The following is a 20,259-nucleotide window of genomic DNA, read 5'->3' on the forward strand; positions in this document are numbered from 1 at the left end:
CCCAGGGATGCATTCTGGACGATGGCAAATTTGGTATTTTCCAGCGACGCCATGTTGGATTGCGAACAACAGTTAACAGCAGCAAACGAGAAATCACCTCGCAGCGTAGAAAAATTAAGAAATAACGCCGTAGAAGTGAGCCCAACCGACCGAAAACATACGAAAAGTGTGAATCAAAGGACAATCCAGCGATAAATCATTAATTGAGCGTTGAGCAAGCGCGAAAAGTACGCGAAATCGACGTTTTGCAAAACGTTCGCAATACGCGTCGCCATTGGTGTGAGCGAGAGCTTGCCTGTGTGTGCGTGCGTGCGTGCGAGTGTGTGTGTGTTTGGTGTAGGAGAGGGTGAGGGTGAGAGTGCCTGTGTGTGTGAGCGAGCGAGCGGCCCCTATGAAAAGCAACCACAACAACAACGCCAGCAAAGGACCCGCAACAACAACAACAAGCACAGCGTTTTAATATCCAAATAATGAGTGTCGCTGCAATGACTATGGACGATCAAAGACCCTTGATGAACAGTTACGACAAAATGCCCCCGACCAAATACGAGCAAAACCTAAATATCCTAAACAGCAGCCAAAATAGTGGGGCCAGTGGCGGCCCCGCCTCCCCAACGCCCTCCGGCTTGGAGGACGCAACGGCGTCGTCGTCGCACCACCATCATCATCACCATCCGCATCCGCACCATCATCACCATCAGGAGCAGCAGCAGCAGCAGCATCAGCAACAACACTTGCAGCAGCAGCAACAACAGCAGCAGCAGCAGCAACACGCAGCAGCTGTTGCAGAGGCTGTTGCAGCCGCCGAACAGCGACAGCGCTTGCTCGAAGGTATTTTGCACATTTTGGTACACTGCTATCTGATCAGAGATCAATCTGATCTATATAACACCCCTATATACATACATACTCGTTTCGAATACGAAAAAAAGAAAAAACCACGATCCAAAGTGTTGACTCTGTGTAAATTGTATAAAAATACAAGTAAAACAACAAGTAAACGTAGTAATTTAGTTTATTTTTGCCTCCCCACTCCATTTGGGTTTTTTTGTGCCATTTGAATTTGTTTATGAAAAACACTCGGAAAAGAACTCAACGTATATATTATGTGAATCAAATCGAAGCGAACACTCTTTGCAACGAACATTCTTTCAGCGGCGTTTTGGTTAACTTTTAAGTTATTTTTTTAAACACCACCTCGAGAAAACCGTCAATGTAGTGAAAGTGCGTTCAAAGGACCATAAATATTAAAATCTTTAATACCTATATATGTATGAAATATGAACTAAATTGAAAGGCAACTGAAGCCTGAAGTTATCAAGTGTTTACAAAGTGTTGTGCAACCGAACTATCTAAAATTTGAGTTAAATAATCATTAATGCTGTCTATGAGTATCGTAACCAATTATAACCAGTAAAGCTGCGCTAAGCTTTAATATTGAAAATAATCGCTATTAATAAAAAAGTTACAAAATTAATAACGAAGAAGATAAGGTTTTTCAAATAATTTTAAGATTTTATATAATCTTAAATCCGGGTTGATAATAAAAATGAAATCAATACATCATATCAAAGAAGAAAATTTTCCCCGTTTTCCGTCGTATTTTGCGGTGTACAGTTTTCGTTTTGCGTCCACTTTTCGTTTGCCTACGTGCCCGCAAAAGAAGAAGAAGCAGAGAAGTGGAGGGGAGAAGAAGAGAGCAAACGTGTCTGCGCCCCCTGCCCCGCCCCCTAGATCCGTCTATCTCTCTCTTCACGCCCCCTCTCGCTCCTTTTTGTCGCGCCTAAATAATAATATTAAATAATCCACTAAATATGTGACAGTGCATAACCAAAGAGAAAATAAAGTCTAAATTATTTTTCTGTTAAAATTGTGTTAAAAAAGTGAAAATAAAAAAAAAAAACATTGCCTCGTGTGTTCAACAAATACCAAAGTTTAAATAAATGGCGCCAAAATACGGTGAACATGCACGTGTGTGTGTGTGTGTGGATACTCGCAATTGATAAGCTTCCTTAATTGATTTTTAAACGCTTAATTGGTTGCCAATCAGTCAATTAACACGCAATGTGGGACACACACACATGCACACATTTGTTTGCCTCCGCCAAATAGTAAATATAAATACATAAATAATTGCTCGGCTAAGTAAATACAAATACGAAGTAATATACATACGTGTTTGCACAACAAATACAACAAAAAATACAGCAAAGTCAATAAACTTTTTGTATGACAAAAGAGTGTTCGAAAATGCCGCAAAAAAAGAGAAGGGGAAAAGCTTTTGAAATCCATGCATACATATGTATATACATGCATAGGCATACGAAAAAGCTTCCGAAAGCCCATTGTGTGTGCGTCGAGTTTTTTGCAAGTGTTTTTCAAAAATATTTTCAGTTTTGTCACAAAAATATGTATACCAATCAGTCGTCGTTGTTTTCCACAGTGTATGCAAGTTCGAAAATGCCGCGAAGATTTAAATTCAATTGCCAATCAAGTTCGATGCAAATGCATAAGCAAGAAATCAAAATGCAAATAATGGCAGGTGTTCAAGTTATTCAAGTGCCTATGATAATGCCAGAGATAGCGAAGAAATCGAAAACGAAATCGAAATCAAAACCGAATTCGAAATCGATACCGACATCGATATCGTGTCCAAGTTCAAGTGGTTCAAGTGGTTCAAGTTGTGACCCTCGCATCGAATCAAAATCAATATCAATATCAGCCAGAGATTGACGACGGGATGCGGCCGTTTCCACCGACCATGTCACGAACTTACACGAATGATTGCAACGCATTGGTATGATTTCGTATTAAGTTCCACCTAAAAAAACAAACACTTTGCCTTGCCCATTAAGAACTTGTAAAATATATATGTATATATAGTACGTTATTGTTATATCTCGTGTGCGAACCAAAAAAAACACAGTGGCTCTCTCAGCTTGGAACGCCCGTTCTCTAGACCCCAATAGCTAATCCTCCCTATCCTTCGATTCGCAGATGAGATCGAGAATCTCAAGCTGGAACAGGTCCGCATGGGTCAGCAATGCGCTGATGCCCAGCGACGGGAGAAGATCCTCATGCGACGACTGGCCAACAAGGAGCAGGAATTCCAGGACTACGTGGTTGGTATTCGCCTCGCTCTACACAAATTCCTCAAATACTAATACAGTACATCTTATTCCCTTCAGAGCCAAATTGCCGAGTACAAGGCACAGCAGGCGCCAACTGCCCTGGCCTTGCGCACTGCCCTGCTCGATCCTGCCGTGAATCTCCTGTTCGAGCGGCTCAAGAAGGAGCTAAAGGCCACGAAGGCCAAGCTGGAGGAGACGCAGAACGAACTGTCCGCCTGGAAATTCACGCCGGACTCCAACACCGGCAAGCGCCTGATGGCCAAGTGCCGACTGCTCTACCAGGAGAACGAGGAGCTGGGCAAGATGACCTCCAACGGCAGACTGGCCAAGCTGGAGACCGAGCTGGCCATGCAGAAGAGCTTCAGCGAAGAGGTCAAGAAATCGCAATCGGGTAGGTTGAATCTCAATTAGGATTGGGATGGAAACTTATAAATAAATAAATAAACAAGAGAGAACGCTATAGTCGAGTTCCCCGACTATCTGATACCCGTTACTCAGCTAGTGGAAGGGAGAAGGAGAGTCTTAAACACAGTTTTTGGCGGTTTGTAGGCGTTATAGTGGGCGTTATAGTTTTTTGGCAAATCGGTAGAAATTTACAAGACTAATACAAAAATGAAAAAATATCAAAACATTTTTCAAAAGTGTGGGCGTAGCAGCTTTGGGCGGTTTGTGGGCGTTATAGTGGGCGTGGCAGAAAGTTTTTTGGCAAATCGATAGAAATTTAGAAGACTAATACAAAAATGAAAAAATATCAAAACATTTTTCAAAAGTGTGGGCGTGGCAGTTTTGGGCGGTTTGTGGGCGTTAGAGTGGGCGTGGCAAAATTTTTTTTGACAAATCGATAGAAATTTACAACACCAATACAAAAATGAAAAAATATCAAAACATTTTTCAAAAGTGTGGGCGTGGCAGTTTTGGGCGGTTTGTGGGCGTTAGAGTGGGCGTGGCAGCATGATTCGACAAACTTGCGCTGCGTCTATGTCCCTGGAGTCTGTATGCTTAATCTCAACTTTCTAGCTTTTGTAGTTCCTGAGATCTCGACGTTCATACGGACAGACAGACGGACGGACAGACGGACATGGCCAAATCGACTCGGCTATTGATCCTGATCAAGAATATATATACTTTATATGGTCGGAAACGCTTCCTTCTGCCTGTTACATACTTTTCAACGAATCTAGTATACCCTTTTACTCTACGAGTAACGGGTATAAATAGTAGCTAATATAAAATCCTTCACCGTTCAGAGTTGGACGACTTCCTGCAGGAGCTGGACGAGGATGTTGAGGGCATGCAGAGCACCATTCTGTTTCTGCAGCAAGAACTAAAGACCACACGCGATCGCATACAAACGCTTGAGAAGGAGAACGCCCAGTTGAAACAGGTTGGCACCAAGGATGAGGTTGTGGCTCCAACGGCCGCCACCAACGGTGGCACCAACAAGACGATAACCAAGCTGGAGACCATTCATGAGGTCGCTTGCATGGCGAATAACCCAACGAATCCGGACTGTTACAACGGCAATACTAACAACGAACAGATCGCGGCCGTGCCACAGATACCACCATCGGATGATTGCAGCATTATGAACGGAAATGCAGCGCGATTAGCCCGCAAGCGAAATTACCAAGAGGAGGAGACCCCTCCAACGGTAGTGGTGGTGCCGACCCCCACACCATTAGGAAATAACGTCCAGGAAGTACCGCCAATTAGAGAAGTTACCGCTCCACGAACTCTGCCGCCCAAAAAGTCCAAGCTGCGAGGCATTACCACGCGTCGCAACTCGCAGCTGGAGGAGGATCATCAGCCTGTGACGACGCCAGTGGTCGTGCCGCTGATCCTGGACAACGCTGTGGTCGGAATGGCCAGCGAAGAGGCTGCTGCCGCTGCGGCGGTTATTAACAGCAATACGGAAACGGGAGTACCAGTGGTAGTCCCAGTTGAGGGCGTCGATCCAGCTGCTCCGGCGGCACCGGGCCGCATCCTGACCCGTCGTCGGTCCGTCCGCATGCAGCAGAACGGCAGCGGAGCAGTCGACTACTCCACCTAAGCGCTGGCGAACCTTTTTCCAAAAAGGGTGCACTCCTTATGAGTTCGTCATAATGATCGTTAATTCCTGACGTTTACTTTTGTGAATTGAGATTTCAAAACAGAGAGAGACTTCATTTTATAATTCTAACCTATCGATTAGATTCTTTAATTTTTTACACATTGTCTTGTAAAATACGTTTATTATTTCGTTTACATGCGGCGTAGGCATACATAATTCGCGAATTATTTGGAAGTCACTGCTATACATACGAAATACATTATGTAGAACTGTGTACCACTTCAGCACATATATTTACAATAATATGATCGAGCTAAATGATAATGCTAAAACTGATACACTATTTATGTTTTTGAAACCACTGCATCTACTGAAAAGCTGAAAAGAAAGCGTGGTCAAAACAAAACTTGTCATTTAGCAAAATTAGGTTTTAATTATCAAGTTAAGGCATTTTTGTAATACCATGAAAGTTGTGTAAAATAATATAAACTTGTGTTAAAATAAATTGTTAAGCATAACAAATATTTCAAACAACCAGAGTCCCTGATTTCATTAGCTTAACCGCCCAGCAAAACAATCGCTCAGAGTTTGATTTTCGAAATTATGTTGTGTTTATTATCAGTTTCTTCTTTTAGCACATTAGACAAATGGTTTTACTTGTATTTGATTGAATTCGAAATATGTTTATGTATGTATTACAATTGTGGCTGCCAGCGAATGTGTTTGTTTCTTTTGCTTCGTTTGTTTGTGAGGAGAGTTTAAACGTGAGCTCGGGCTAAATGTTTTGGTGAAGAGGCGCCTGCAAGCTTGGTATAGTTTGAGATTTGCTTTACCCTACTTTCAATCGAAATGTACAAAATGAATAGAGGGTAGAGGGAGTGAAACAACCTGCGAGAGGATTTCTCGATTTTTAGATAGTCGCATCTGAAACGGCGCTCTGGAGTTCCATATTAAATAGTTAATAACAAATTCTAGGCAGTTCGAATGGCACAAGTTGATTACACTACCATGGGAAAATGTGGGGCTAAAGCTTAGCGAGTTCGGCTCCGATCGGAGGAGAGTTTGTCTAGAGATGTATGTACGATAGTTTGTCATGGTAAATTTCAACTAGTCAATGTTTAAGTGTAGTATTATTAATAACTTAGCCGCTAGATGCTGCTGCTTTTACTCTGACTTCTTCGTCTCTGACCTCGGCTCAGTTCTGTGGCTCGTATCAAGTAGTTAGTAATAAAAAGTATTTCTCATATATGTAGGTACTTGTGGGTAATGCTAGGTATCGTCATCATCAGTGTATATATAAAAACAATGCCATTAGATCGCTTTTCTTTTTCATTTTCATTTTCGCGTCGTAATTTGTTTGTTTCGTTTCGGTTGTTCTTCTTGAGTGGCCTACAACATTTTTTGACGCATGCCTATAAAAGTATGCACGTCGTTTTCCAAGGCTCCGAGGCTGAACTTTTGGTTAGTTTTTCTCTGGGCTAGGCTAAGCAAATATACAAAAGCTACTTAAATTAGTTAGCATGTACAGTACCGGGCGTACTCGTAGGTATATATCGTATTATCGTATGAGTGTGTATATATAATTAAATGGTTCCATTATTCGCCTCTACCGATAGGTTTCTTGATCCGTTCTTTAAACATAAACTCGTAGCTAGGTGTTACTTACAAATGTGGCCTTCTTAGATTAGGACTAACTCTCACACACACTCTACATTCATACACCCACACATACACATGCTCACACACACACACACACACACACATAATCATGGGCAGTAGTCGGCATTGGGTACAGTGTGTGCCATAAGTTTTGTCGCCTGGATGACAGCGCTTTGCATTTAGCTTACTTGAAGATTGCAAGTCGTTTAAGGCCGTTGTTGGAATTTTTAGTTATACAATATATATAATATTCATGTGTTTATGCAGTAAATATATTTTTGTCCTGTCTATTGGAAGGTCTACACTAAGCCCTGCGCCCAGTCCGTCATAGGCGGCACACACTGTCCGCGTTCGCTGATGCGCATCCGGTTCCGGATTCGGATACGGATACGGATACGGATACGGTTACTCGTATTTAGCTACTTATCAACTAATTTGGAAAAGTTTCTCTAGGTGACCAAAAATATTGAACTGCGCTCAAGCGTTAGAGTAAAAAATGTACCACCTCCTGGATTGCCCTTCGTATATAATACAAAACATATTGCCTAGATCTAAGCTAAACCCATCATCCGCCGTTACAGCCAGCGACTCAGTATGTGGCAGAGGAGCAGCAGCCCCAGATTCGCGTACACGGAGCAGGCCTTTCCGCACAGCTTGATGCCGCTCTCCTGGAATGGGAAATGGGAATTAGGTGTAAGTGTATTAGGTCAGGTGGTCAGGGGCATTGATTCCCAAATAAGTCGGTTGCTGCTGGGGAAGGTATTGAACTGCCGTTTTCAGAGGTTTCTGTCATATGGAATATTTAATTTGAAAGCAATATACGATTTTGCCAATGTAAGATCATTGACTGAAGGTGAGCTTATGGTGACCCCGATTTTTATATAAATTGTTAGATTCTTGTCATACCATACGTATAATTGTTATTGGTTATTGTATAATTGTAGCAGCTACTACAATATATTTTCTAATGAATACAGGTAACGGGGTACCATCTGTGGTAAAAATAGATTTCTAATTATGTGTGTCAGTGGAAACCCCAATATATATGAAGCACCTTCCCCAGGCACTACCCAAGTTGATTGCCCAAATTCTACCCACCACCCGTGGATTCAAGGACCCCCAAGGACCCCGAAGCACTTACGTTCGCGTGCCGACTGATGCAGCTGGTGGGTCGCATGCGGTTGAACTCCCGAGCCTGCTTGTAGCAGGCCAGCGAGTCGTTGACCGACAGGTGGTAGTCGATCGGCTGCGGATTGACCGTGAGGACGACGGATCCGTCCCTGGGACAGAGCTGGTCGATGACCAGCAGGATGAGGTTGCTGAACGGGATGGGCAGGACGACAAATGGCCGCTCACATGCATGGGCTGTCATATTGTAGACAACGTTGTCCTTCTCGTTGAACAGCGTGTACAGTTCGCGCTTCATGTCGCACGCCTTGAGCCGCGTGCGATGGAGCGTCAAGTAGCGCAGCCAGATTTCATCGTCCTTCTTCCCATGCCCATTGCCGTTGCGGCCGTGGTGCTCCGGATGCGGCTCCGGCGGCGGTGGCTCCGTGTCGTTGGAGTCGCCATACATGTCCGCATAGTGGCTGGACACTCCGGGAGCCCACTGCAACAGTTGTACAATATACCACAGCGCCGTATGCAGCAGCCATTTGCCCACGCGCAGCAGATGGAACAGTGGCTACAAGAAAGATGTTATTACCAAGGGATATTCATTTTGTATGTGTATTGTATTGGGAATAAACTAAAATAAATGATCCATGTGATCCAGTCAACCATTCCTACCGATAGCAGCATGCTGGAGGCGTTGTTATCGTTCTTGGACTCAAAGCACACCGCCTGGTAGTCGTAGACGGTGACCTGTGTGTAGACATTCTCCTCCAGCAGACGCTTCATGATCGCTCCGTTCACCTCGCCAAAGAATCGCCCCGTCTCGTGGACCCTCGTCGAAATGATCACATAGCCATTGTTGTCCAGTATATAGCAGTCTTTGTCATCCATGGCACAGGCCTATATAAACATACCGATTATAAGTAGGATTCTCTAAGTAAGATAGTCTGACCCACATTGCCGGTGATGTTGTGGAAGAGTTTGTAGAGCGCCGAGTGCTGAAACTGGAAGCCCACAACGGCCGCCGGTGCCGTCTTGCCGCCCTCATTGTGGAAAACGGCATGACTGGCGGTCACCAGGATCTCTGAGTTGCTCTCTGCAGTGTGGAAGTCAAGTGTGATTATGTTGTTAGCACGTACGATGATGTACATCTCAACTTACCACCCGCATCGAAGGGCACGGAGTACACGAAGCTCTCCTCCCGCACAAAATGTTGGTCCACGGCGCGTTTGTACCAAATCTCATCGATGGCCCGCGTGTTATTTTGGCTAAAAGTCTCGCTGCATGTGGAACTCCCATTAGCTTTAATTTCCGTCAAAAGTACAGCGGGGTTTCCGCGACTCACCCGACTCCGGATTCCTCGGCAGCATTCGAGTGGAACTCATGCCAGCGGGTGAGGCCACTGTGGGTGGCCAAAAAGGCGACGGTGACGCCAAAACGCTGCTTGAATTCGTTTCTGCGCAAACAGATGCATTGAGTTAAACAGTTAGAAAAGCCGAACAGCTTAATGTGGCAAATAGCAATGAGTAGGTTGAACTTAGACTAGTTAACAGGACTGAGTATCAAAGTAAATTGGTTGTGGTTTACCTTGGCAGCAAACCCATTAGAACAGCTATTGGGCTTGATGCGCTTGTGCTAGATTTGTTTGAATGGTTTGGTATTTCATAATGGAGAGGCATTATGTTTTGTGGTATCACGTTGCGGGGATATTCAAGAGTTCAAATACATATTTAATATAGTAGAGTTGTATTAGAGTGTTGGGTGCAAAAATTCAATATGAGAAAGACATTCAGCGACAGCGACAAGGACGACACAAAGAATCGGTATAAAGTGCAAATAAAAGTGAGAAAAGAAGGGCGTACACAGAAATAAAAAACTGTTAATATGTGCTGCATTTCCGGTGCGTAAACTCGAGTGCATGGCGTTGACTGTACTGAAGGTGTCTGACGAGTCAAGCCTAGCATTGGCTTAAAGCCAATCCCCAAGATCCTCGCTCCCCGCCACTTACCCCTTGTCATCCTTGGAGTTGAAGCTGGTATTGTTGGAGAACCACCCGGTCACTCGGGCATCGAAGACCAGGGCCTGCATCAGCTGTCTATCGCCTGAAAATCAAATGGACAGCGTCAAAAGAGTCCAAAGTGAGCGGGCAACATGGTTAGATAATGGTTGCAGTGGCATTACTGGCTCTAGTTCTTCAACCATTATTGCAAACTTTTAGCTTGATGTTAGCATAGTGTATAGTAAATACATAAACAATGAGAAAGTCCTCTGTGACATGCAACGATTTGAGTGCAAATTCCGCAGCTAACTACAGAAACTACTTGCTAATTCAAATTATAACTTATAGAAGTGAGGGAGGTTTTTTGGTGGCCCAATCCATTTGGTGTTGCCCTTTAACTTTGCAAAGCCTCCATTTCGATCCATAGCTGTGATCGATTTTTAATCATAAGGGGAATTGTGAAGAATTTGGGTCTAGAGTTTTGAAATTGAGCTGGGATCAGACTACATTTATCGGGCATTTCCGCCGGATGTGCAGGTGCGTAGGTCGGAAACGAGAACGGTGCTACTGAGTGCGACTGAGCTGAGTGTGATTGATTAATTTGTAATTTTCGTGGGTGCACAACTGTGACTAAGATGACTTTTGATATTCGTTACTCACAATAGTAGCTTTCTTTTTCATTGATTGATGGATAACGGCCGGTTGATGAGTTGTTAGCTGTGAATTTGCATGAACATTGAAATCGCAATCGTAATTTTCGCACATCGAACACAAAAACGCATAACAGAGTCTGGGAAAGCGGCGGCTTATCGAAGCGATCGATTCGAGTACGAGTAGGAGTACGAGTATCGGAAATGGATCTAACCGGAAGTGGATGAGGGCTACTATATACTTACAGAACATGGCGGCCGCGTGCTCCGGGGGCATTGCACTCCGACTTCCCGGCCATCGCCAGCCAGGCTCAGACATACGCTCGAGAAAGTACAGCAGTTCGATCTCTGGCGTTTTGAATGTCCGGTTGCTGTGCTTGCAAAATAGCCTAAAAACATCGTAAAACCTTATTGATCGAACACAGCCTAATTATCTTGTTTTGAACGCACCAATCGGGATGTATTTTCCACCGCTTGCCACTGAAAACGCTGCGCAAATTGGTGCCCTTTATGCTAATGCGGTGAATCTCCTGGTCAGCTCGGATGTCCATGTGACTGACGCCGTATTGCTCCGGATAGGAAATGACCAGAGTAAAGGGAGTCTTCTTGATGGCCGTCCAGTAGTATTGCCGCTTAATGCGTGCCACCCGTTTCTGCAGATTATATAAGAACATACATCAGAATATTACTGGAACTTAATATGCATAACTCTTACCATATCATCGAAATGATTTTTGACCAGCATCCATTTGCTGCCTGTCGATTGATTGATTATAGAATCTCTTATCTGTTGAGTAAAAAATTTAACGTATGTAATATTAATATGTAATATACTTAGGGAGTCTTCAAGGGGCTTACCGTCATCAGCACTGGATTAAAGTCTCTGGCGGGCCGATCGTCATCCAATAGCTCGACTTCAATCATGTCAACGCTATTGTATGCTGGCTTTAATATGTAGCCTTGGAACTGTAATCGAAAAGAAATGGATTATTGAAAACCATTTATGCCTAGGATTTCGAGGCATTTCACTTACAACTGGACGAAAGTCTGGATGGAATAGTACATAACCATTGTTGGTTACAATAAACGCATAGCCATTCACGCCGAGCTAAATATGATAATAAAGATATGAAGTAAATGAGATATATTTCTAGATTACTAGGAGTAATCCCAACTTACCGCGAACGGCGACAGCAGCTTTTTGATTTCATTAATGGGCACATCCGTGCCGGCCACGCCCAATATATTCGCAATCCTAGTCTGTGCGTGAGAAGTTTTGAGATATATATTTAGAGAGGTGTCGGGTCAAGTGAGTGAAAACGAAACATATACACAAGTTGGACTTTAAATTTTACAAGTACAGAGAATGGTAGTTAATTTTTAGGTTTTGCATGTTAATCAAATACTGGAAAATGAATTTGAAATTTGAATTCGATAAATGGCATTGCTAGTACAAAACGCCTTAAGGCATCTCAAAGTAAAATACAAAGATGTAAATCAAAAACGGAAACAATGTCGAATGCAAATATGAGAAGCATCGTTACTACGCAAGAACTTACGAGTACAGTCAAGAAAGTCGATTTCAAAGATTTGTATATAAATATTTTGGTTTTTTTTTTATGTTGCTTTTTGTTTTCTTGTATTGATGTTTACAAAGAATTTAGTTAAGCGTTTTTCTGTTTTTTAGCGGCTAATTACATGGCTAGCAGAGTAGTACTAAGAGCGTATGAGAGCGTTGAGTTTTGGGAGGCAGTGTAAAACGAAATGTGTAACTAAAACTTGGTTAAGATCAAAGAAAGGTTCGCAGAACCAGAAAACAATATGGACAGAGAGTGTAATTTACAATATTCTTTTCAAAAACTTGGGTTTTCGGGGGAGGTTGTGAACTGAAAATGTGTGAAAGAAGCTGTTAACACGTGTGGAGGGGGCCTTCTTCGCAAAGAAGTACAGTTGTGCGTGTTTGTTTGCGTTGTTGGTGTTTCGGTGTGTTTCGGCGTGTGTGTTTGGCAGTGTGTACATTTTCACAGTTTTTATACCCTTCACAATATTATTTTGGGTGGTGGCAGGAAATCTACAAGATACCAAATGCCGAAGAGATAAAGATCTACAGAGGTAGGGACACACAAGGAGTTCAGTTCGATCAGCGATCGTTCAGTACTGAAGTGTCCGTTCAGCGAAGCTTAACACACACAGTTACAGAGAGAGAGAAAGTGCCGGAGAGTTCTTAGTCTATGATTGCAGAAATAAATCATTCGGGTTAGTACCAAGCACTTGATCGGACTGTCTAATTAAATCATAATCATATTGCATCGTAGCTGAGGGCGGGGTTTTTGGTGGCATGGATAGTAGGCAGTACATAAAACGTAGGGAAAAAAGGTTATCAAATTTTCTCAGTGCTCAATGAAATCAGGTGGAAATGAAAAGACAACAAACAATTTCGATCAAGTCACGCATGCGGCTTAGACAAACGAAAGTGGAAAAAATTTAGGATGAGCGTTTGCATTTTATTAGGTTTTGCTGTTGGTTTTGGTATTGATTTTTGATGTTTGATTTAGATACAATTTACTCACAACTTGAAGGTTTATTTTCGCAGACGGATTTATATCGGTCGTTAGATTAATGAGCTGTGAATTCGTATTTGTAGTATTTAATAAATCAATTTCTAGGAACGAAAGCAACTTAAGTAGGGTTATTCTAGGGGCGGGTGAACTTGGAGGCGTGGCGGTGGCGGTGGGCGGGAAGCGCGGCGGCGGGGTGCTGCTAATTATCCTGCCATCCTAGCTACCATCTACATCCCTACCATCTACATACTCGCACGTATGTAAGTACATATGTGTATATCCTGTCCAGCGGAAGGGTATAAAAACTCCAGCGGAATCGGGTCCTCTCGCTTGGGAGGCTCAGAGATGTGTCTTGGGGTTTATATTTATATTTAGAAGTTGATCTGTTGTGGTTGTTCTTGTGTGCTCTATAGGTCCTCAGCAGTAGCCTAGGAATACTCCGATTTTTTTTAGCTTTTCGCCTTGTCAATGATTGTACTTACTAAACATCAATGGGTTCTAACATTTATTTGTTAGGGGAGCGGGTGGGGTTTTTTTTTGTTTTTTTTATTATTATTTTTTAATTTTTGGAGAGGGCGGGACTACCAATTAGCACTATGTTAATACAGAGTCTAGACGATCGCGGCTCAACCCAATCTTTCTTGGTTAAAACAACAAATGGAAAATTCTACTACTCAAAATGCTAGATAAAATGTTCTATTTACGAGTATACGTTAAGTAATCAACTAGGCATAGCTATAATTCGATAATTGTTTATAATAAGTATCATAATATTACGAGTACGGTTATATAAAGAAAATCAATATCTATATATCGATAAATACTGGACCAATTCGAATTGATTTCGTTATTACATGAGAATACTTTTGGATTTGGTTTCGATTTTGTGGGTTGAACCCAGTACGTGGTCAACTATAATGTCAAAAGGTTGCTAAAGAATGCCATGGTCCTAGACCATATTAGCTAGATTTATATACGAGTTATAGTAGTTATGGTATATAGTTAGTTATAGTATATATCGGTTAAATATGGATTAGGTATGCATGTATGTAGCGCAAAGTATAACAAATCGTTTACTTTATTTGATATATACGAGTATATGTATATATATATACGGATAATGTATATACGAGTATATAGGTAGAGCTCAATACGAAATGCAATTAATTGGTAATTGGCGTATATAAAACTTTAATCAAGGGCAGTAAATACGTTATACGCAAAAATTTCGTTTGAAATTTATTAAGTTTGGTTTTGATTGTTATTTGTTAGAATTTGGCATTATAGTTTGTACCTCACGTGTTTGCAATTCCCAGAGTGCTTCATTTATTAAAACTTCTTCGGTGATATTCTGTGGTATAGTTGTGTATAGTTTGGTAGTAGTAGTAGGTAGTAGTGTTTTATATATATATATATATAACGCATAAATTATTAATACAGTAGTAGTAATAGTAGTAGTAGTAGTTTAAAGTGAGTTGTTACATAGATAGGTTCAGATTGGATTGCTGTATTTCGATTTCTTGCTTCGATCGTAATGAGTTTTGGGGGCAAAATGATTTCGGCGCTGCTTCGGCGGCTGCTGATTCTGATTTCAGTGTTATTTCTCTCATTTCCGCTAATAATTTGGCAGTGCTAACTCGCTTGATTCAGTTTGATTCGATAGGCCTCCCCCGCGCCAGGGGATTCGATCGATTTTTGGTCAGTTTCACTTACCGCGTTCTCGCGCCGATCGTAGATGGGCATCGATACGGTGGTCATGAATTGGTACATTTTCGAGTCCAAGGGCTGGTTCCAGGTCTGTTCGGGTAAAAACAAGATAGGTTTATAAGTTAAATGTACACTTGAAAGCTCAATTAGTCATTCCAAATAGTTGAGGCACTTGTTAAGGTACTTAAAAACGTATGAACTCATAATTCATATTCATCGGAACTCACATCCTTCATTCTTCTGTACTTCCGGCGGTGCATTTCGCTGGGCTCCAGCATCCTGTCCTGCACCTTCCAATACTCGAGGACATCGGCCTTCTGGTTCTCGCACTGGTTCATGTCCCACAGATAGTCGGATATTTTCGTGTCCTGCACACGAAATAAGAGGGGTATTGTTGGGGAAAAACATTGCTAACCGATAACGTAGTGAGGGGAAGAGGAAGTAATGATTGGCACCCCTTGTTGGTGGGGGCACTACCCACCTCGATGTCCGCATAGACCTGCGACCAAATCACCGGATGATCGTGCCTGCCCAGGACGAGCGGCCTGGCCATAACCGGAATGTAATTCAAGACCATCTCGCGCACCTCGGCGGTCTCGCTGAGGTGGACGTAGTAGCCCTGATTCTCGCACGCCATCCACCGTATATCATCCCAATTGGCCACCTCCTTGCCAATGAGGTAGGTGAACACACGGACCGGCTTGTACGGCGGGTCCCGCCAATTGTGCAACTCGAAGACCTCGCGATTGTTCTCCGGCGCCCCGTCGCCAATGATCATGATCGCCTGATTGCACTGCGCCCCGCGCGAACTCAACTTGGTCTCTTCCAATAGCTCGAATGCCTTTGTCAATGCAGCGGTATAATTGGCGATCGATTTGGGTCTAAACAGTTCAATCCCTTCTTTCAGTTCGCGTATGTTGCCCAGATTGGCCTGTATATAATGAGTATCGTATGTGTGTTTTTTTGGGGGATTTCAATAGTTGGTTGATTGGTTGGTTGGATGGTGTTTTGTAGTCGTATTCGTATTCATATCAATCGGTGGCATCAATTGAGTGTGTTGTTGTTTTGAGATTTCGGATTTGGTGGTGATGTTCGTAATTTTTGTTTTGTGGGGATAGAAGAAATCAAATATGCATTAAATCAAGAGTAATTTGATAAACATAAACTAAATCGATATATACTTGAATCAGTGTGTCTTCGAAACATGGGACGACTGGGCTCACTTCCTTATCAAAGGTGAAGATGTTCACAAAGTCATTTGTACCTAATGTATCGAGTATCGTATTGACAACATGCTTTGCGATATCTAGCCTCTGTCCCAACATTGAACCGGATCCATCCATCAGGATAACAATATCCTTCGGACTCGTCGCCGCCTCCATGTACCAGGAGCGTAGTCGGCAATCGTATAGATCGACCGGTACGTCCTTTCGCCACTTCGATGCAGGGAATTGACGCATAAAGCCAGTCGAACTGCCAAAGAATTGCCACGACAATGTCGGATCGTTTTTGTAATTGTCACGGAATATCTGATCCAAATTCTCCGACCACTGAATTGCTTTTATCACATCCGGTGCTGTGTCATGTGTGTCATGTATCCGCGTGTTAATTGTTAATATGAATTTTGTGTTTGGTTTGGTTTGGTTTGGTTTTGGGTTGTGTCGAAAGAAACGGGAAGAATTTTGAAGGAAACACGATTAGTACTCCTCATCTGCTGACGTGCACTTAATCCTAGCTTTAGATTAACGGGCTCTCGGGTATTGTTTTATGGTTTTTAAGGTTTGTGTTCTGGTGGCACAAGTTGGTTGTTATACGGTTTTTGGCAAGCATTCCGCGTGTGTCGGAGCATTCGCTTTTATACACTTGTATACTTGAATAGCATAGTTTTAGCATTCCCTGGCGCAAAACGCGAGCGCGTCGCCAACGTGCGCATTGCACCGCCTGCGGCCGGCGAGGATTGCCAAGGTCAAGGTCGGCGGCTCATTAGGTACGGTGGGTGGGCCGGGCGGCGCAATGCACTGCTTGGCGCGTGCACGTGTTCCTCGCACGCATTGACGCAAGCAGTTTGGAAATCGGAAAGAAATGTTTAGGGAGGCGCAGTTTACGGCTTCATATCATAATCTTATATTACGATGTAAAGCTTATATGGCATAATAAAAAAAAATTACGTTCAAGCTAGCTAGAAAAATGCTAAGGATCGAGTAAGCGAGATAGATAGATAGAGAGCGAGCTAGCGAGAGGCGGTTTCATGGCTCTACTTTTTGGCAGCTAGACAGAGACAAAGAGTGTTTCGTTGGTTTTAAGCTTGTGTTCAATTTGAAAGCATTAAATGCAACCCTGGTGATCGAGTCTGGAGCTTTCGTATAATGCTAGGAACTTTTATAGTAAAGATCAAAATATTTTATATTTATGACAAAATAGTTTTCAAGATTAATTAGTTTTATAACTGAACTGATTTCAGAAAAAACTAAATCGAAATTAATGTCGATATTAACGCTTTAATAGAAACGTTTTTATCTTAAATCTTTATGTAAATGAATCCAAAAAGTTATAAATCCCCAAACTCGATCGCATAGCAATTAGGAAAAGGGTCGTTGGATAAAAACAACACACAAAGGCGGCAAATGCAGTTGCAATTACACAGAGCAAAAGAGAGAGAAATACAGAGAGTGAGAGAGACAGGTGTAGAGCGGAGAGAAGAGATATACGGATTATAATGATGATAATCATTCCAAACCTCGATCGAACACATTGACCGGCACGTGGACCGAACTAACGCTGAAGTTGACCGGAGTGTTGTGGAATTCCGGACGCGGTTCCAGCACCACCACCTTCGGCTGGACGTAGATCAGCGGCTCCCCAATATCCTTATCCATGTCGGGAGCCGGGGTGGGAATGGGCGGTACGGGATCGCCGGGCTCCAGCATCTCCTTGGCATTGTAATAGGAGAACATCTTGTCCGCCATGTCGTTCTGGTGCGACAACGCCGTGTTCTCAGCCGTGTCCATGATTCGCTAGGGATGATATTTTTTTTTAGGGGATTTTCCTGTCCATTAATGCGTGGCTTTACTTACCCTCACGGCACTGACTTTCAGATCCATCATCATTTCGATTTCCTTGGCCATCGAATCGACGATAGATGCGCCGTTGCGCGAAACGACCTTTGCATCCTTGAAACTCTGTTGGAAAACCAACCACATTTATTAACCGAATGTCGGAAGAAAAATGGTACCATTCCACCAACCCATTGCCATCCCATAAGTACGTGTGCCCCGAAATTATATGCGGAACCACCCTGCTAAGCAGGCTTAGAGGCCCCCGAGGGCCTATAGACAAACCCATTCACATGCATATGGAATATGGAATAGGGAATATTACAAGCAGTTGGCACAACTACTACTGCGACTACAACTCATGGGCCAGAAACATTTAATTTGTAAATCCAATTGCGCTGCCTAAAAATAAATGACCAGCTGTGCGGGACAGCGAACTGACCTCATGTGGGGTGAATGGGATCTGGAGATGGCTAAGCATTTTAGACAACTGGCCTATTTGGATACCCTCCTTAATAAAAATCCTGCAAATATCAAAGATTCTGTATAATATCTAAACTGCTTCAATTATTTTCTCTATATAGTCTTAGCTATTCATAAGTATTACAAGTTACAAATTAAAAGAAAATGCTAATATAAAAGTAAGTGGCAAACCATAAATAGTTGATTGACCTACTGACCCCAATGCTCACTTTCTGCCCTAATGAACACAATTATTTATGTTTAGAAATTCTGAGAGTACTTTTATCGTATAATAATCTTTTAACCATTTAATTAACGACCAAAATGTAATAGATTTTTCGAGGGCATTGGCTCTTCGACCTACTGCCGCACAGTCTCCCATCTGGCTGGTGCTTTACAATTTTTATAATTGCCGCTCGGGCGGCCTTTAACCCAAATTCGGAGCCGAAGTCTCAGCCTCAGAGAGACGTCAACAAGGAGCGCACAAAAACAGAACCGAAAACAAACACACGCACACTCACACTCACACACGTTCAAATCCATGGAAAATGGGGGGAGTGGAATGTCGGGAAAACGGAGCGGCGGAAAAATCAATAAAATGCTCTCGGCAGCTCACCTCTTGCACCTCCTTGCGCCTGGTGATGAAATCGCCCAGATGAAACAGCTCCATGCCCAATTTGTCGGCCCACGAATGAACGCTGGATGTGGAAAATGCTGGCGTTAATTTGGAAAAAAGGCCCATCCCCGGGAAACACTTACAGATTGTAGTTGATGTTCTCGGCTGGCTGCAGATTGACGCACGGTGCCAAGCAGACCAAGACGGAGAGCAGGCCCAGGCAGAGGCGCCACCAGGCCAGGAGACGGGACCAGGCCATGATTGAGCCGCGCTATCCTCGGAGTCCAATGATCTACTAACTGCTGATGATGGTGGTCGATCCAGCGGGAGCGCGACATAAATACCAGGCGATGCGATTTTCTTAGCCTACTTTGCAGCTGCACTCACACACTCACAGGCACGCACGCACCACGCTTGCACCACATATCCCGTTAGCTCGGTTCTGGCCACCTGCCCTGGCCATCCGGTAGCATACCACCCGCGTCTTCACTTGATCCCTTCAGATGCTACTCAAGTCTCGCCGTCGCTCAAGCCCTGTGCATTGTATTTGCTGAATGTTTTCCAATTATTTAAATGAATTTTCCACAGTTTTTCTCGCGCGACCCAGCACTTTTCCGTGTGTGTGTGTTGTTGGCCAGCGAAAACTTTTCTCTCTACACTGTCGTGGCCGTTTTGACGTTTCTTTGACGTTTCTGGGCCAGCTTAAAGCTCTGTAGCCCCACATCCATTGGCCGAAAAGGGACAACCCTCGAGTCTCCCTTTCGGCCATTCGCCGCACTCTTCTGGGCGCCAAGTGCGCCTGTCCTGACACTTGGCGATTCTGCGCCCAGCACTTGTTTACCTAGTGGCGAGTGCCACAGGTGTTTGTTTACCTGCCACCGCGCCTGCGCCTCCACCATGTTGACGTGCGTGTCCTTCCAGCTGGCCGAGCATCTGTTGCTCCAGCTGGCGAGCGCTGACAGTTGGCCGGAGCAGGAGCTTTCCAGCAGGGAGGACTTAGCGCGCGAGGAATCCAGGACAACGTTGGCCATAAGTCGGATTCGAATTCACTTGGCCAAGTGCGCAAAAGGTGGCGTTTTAAGGATATTCAGATTTAAGCTTTCTTCCTTAATGTTGGGTATACATAATTGAATTTTACAGCCGTCTCTAGGTAGTTAGAAAATAATATTATACTATAAGTCTTACTATACAAATTAAATACATTTTTTGTTGATTTATTTAAAGTATTCTACGTCTCTTCCTATGCTAACCATTTACA

General features: G+C 43.3%; 2 protein-coding genes across 10 annotated transcripts; one reads left to right on the top strand and one right to left on the bottom strand.

The window, feature by feature from the left end:
• The first annotated feature begins 54 nt into the window (after window positions 1-54).
• LOC120444305 (pre-mRNA-splicing regulator female-lethal(2)D) lies at window positions 55-5,712 on the top strand. Of its 2 annotated transcripts, XM_039623835.1 has the most exons (5): window positions 736-831; window positions 2,444-2,797; window positions 2,998-3,122; window positions 3,189-3,522; window positions 4,379-5,712. In XM_039623835.1, the coding sequence occupies exons 3-5, from the start codon at window positions 3,033-3,035 to the stop codon at window positions 5,179-5,181; spliced, it is 1,227 nt and encodes a 408-aa protein (XP_039479769.1). In that variant the 5' UTR covers window positions 736-831; window positions 2,444-2,797; window positions 2,998-3,032; the 3' UTR covers window positions 5,182-5,712. The 2 variants fall into 2 exon arrangements, with proteins under 2 accessions (XP_039479768.1, XP_039479769.1); XM_039623834.1 differs by lacking the exon at window positions 2,444-2,797 and having other exon boundaries at window positions 55-831.
• On the bottom strand, window positions 5,537-19,644 carry LOC120444303 (voltage-dependent calcium channel subunit alpha-2/delta-3). Of its 8 annotated transcripts, none has more exons than XM_039623832.1 (24): window positions 19,145-19,644; window positions 19,002-19,083; window positions 17,945-18,049; window positions 17,608-17,884; window positions 16,052-16,446; window positions 15,352-15,801; window positions 15,098-15,238; window positions 14,877-14,960; window positions 13,173-13,226; window positions 11,782-11,862; window positions 11,636-11,710; window positions 11,461-11,568; window positions 11,318-11,389; window positions 11,053-11,255; window positions 10,849-10,991; window positions 10,613-10,669; window positions 9,962-10,055; window positions 9,541-9,588; window positions 9,299-9,409; window positions 9,115-9,233; window positions 8,910-9,049; window positions 8,629-8,853; window positions 7,982-8,524; window positions 5,537-7,508 (listed from the first exon to the last, which is right to left on the bottom strand). In XM_039623832.1, exons 1-24 carry the CDS (start codon window positions 19,258-19,260, stop codon window positions 7,416-7,418), a joined length of 3,816 nt encoding a protein of 1,271 aa, XP_039479766.1. In that variant the 5' UTR covers window positions 19,261-19,644; the 3' UTR covers window positions 5,537-7,415. The 8 variants fall into 8 exon arrangements, with proteins under 8 accessions (XP_039479766.1, XP_039479759.1, XP_039479762.1 ...); XM_039623825.1 differs by lacking the exon at window positions 13,173-13,226 and adding an exon at window positions 14,458-14,514; XM_039623828.2 differs by lacking the exon at window positions 13,173-13,226.
• Window positions 19,645-20,259: the final 615 nt, after the last annotated feature.

The sequence above is a fragment of the Drosophila santomea genome, chromosome 2R (assembly GCF_016746245.2).
Source record: "Drosophila santomea strain STO CAGO 1482 chromosome 2R, Prin_Dsan_1.1, whole genome shotgun sequence".
Lineage (NCBI taxonomy): Eukaryota > Metazoa > Arthropoda > Insecta > Diptera > Drosophilidae > Drosophila > Drosophila santomea.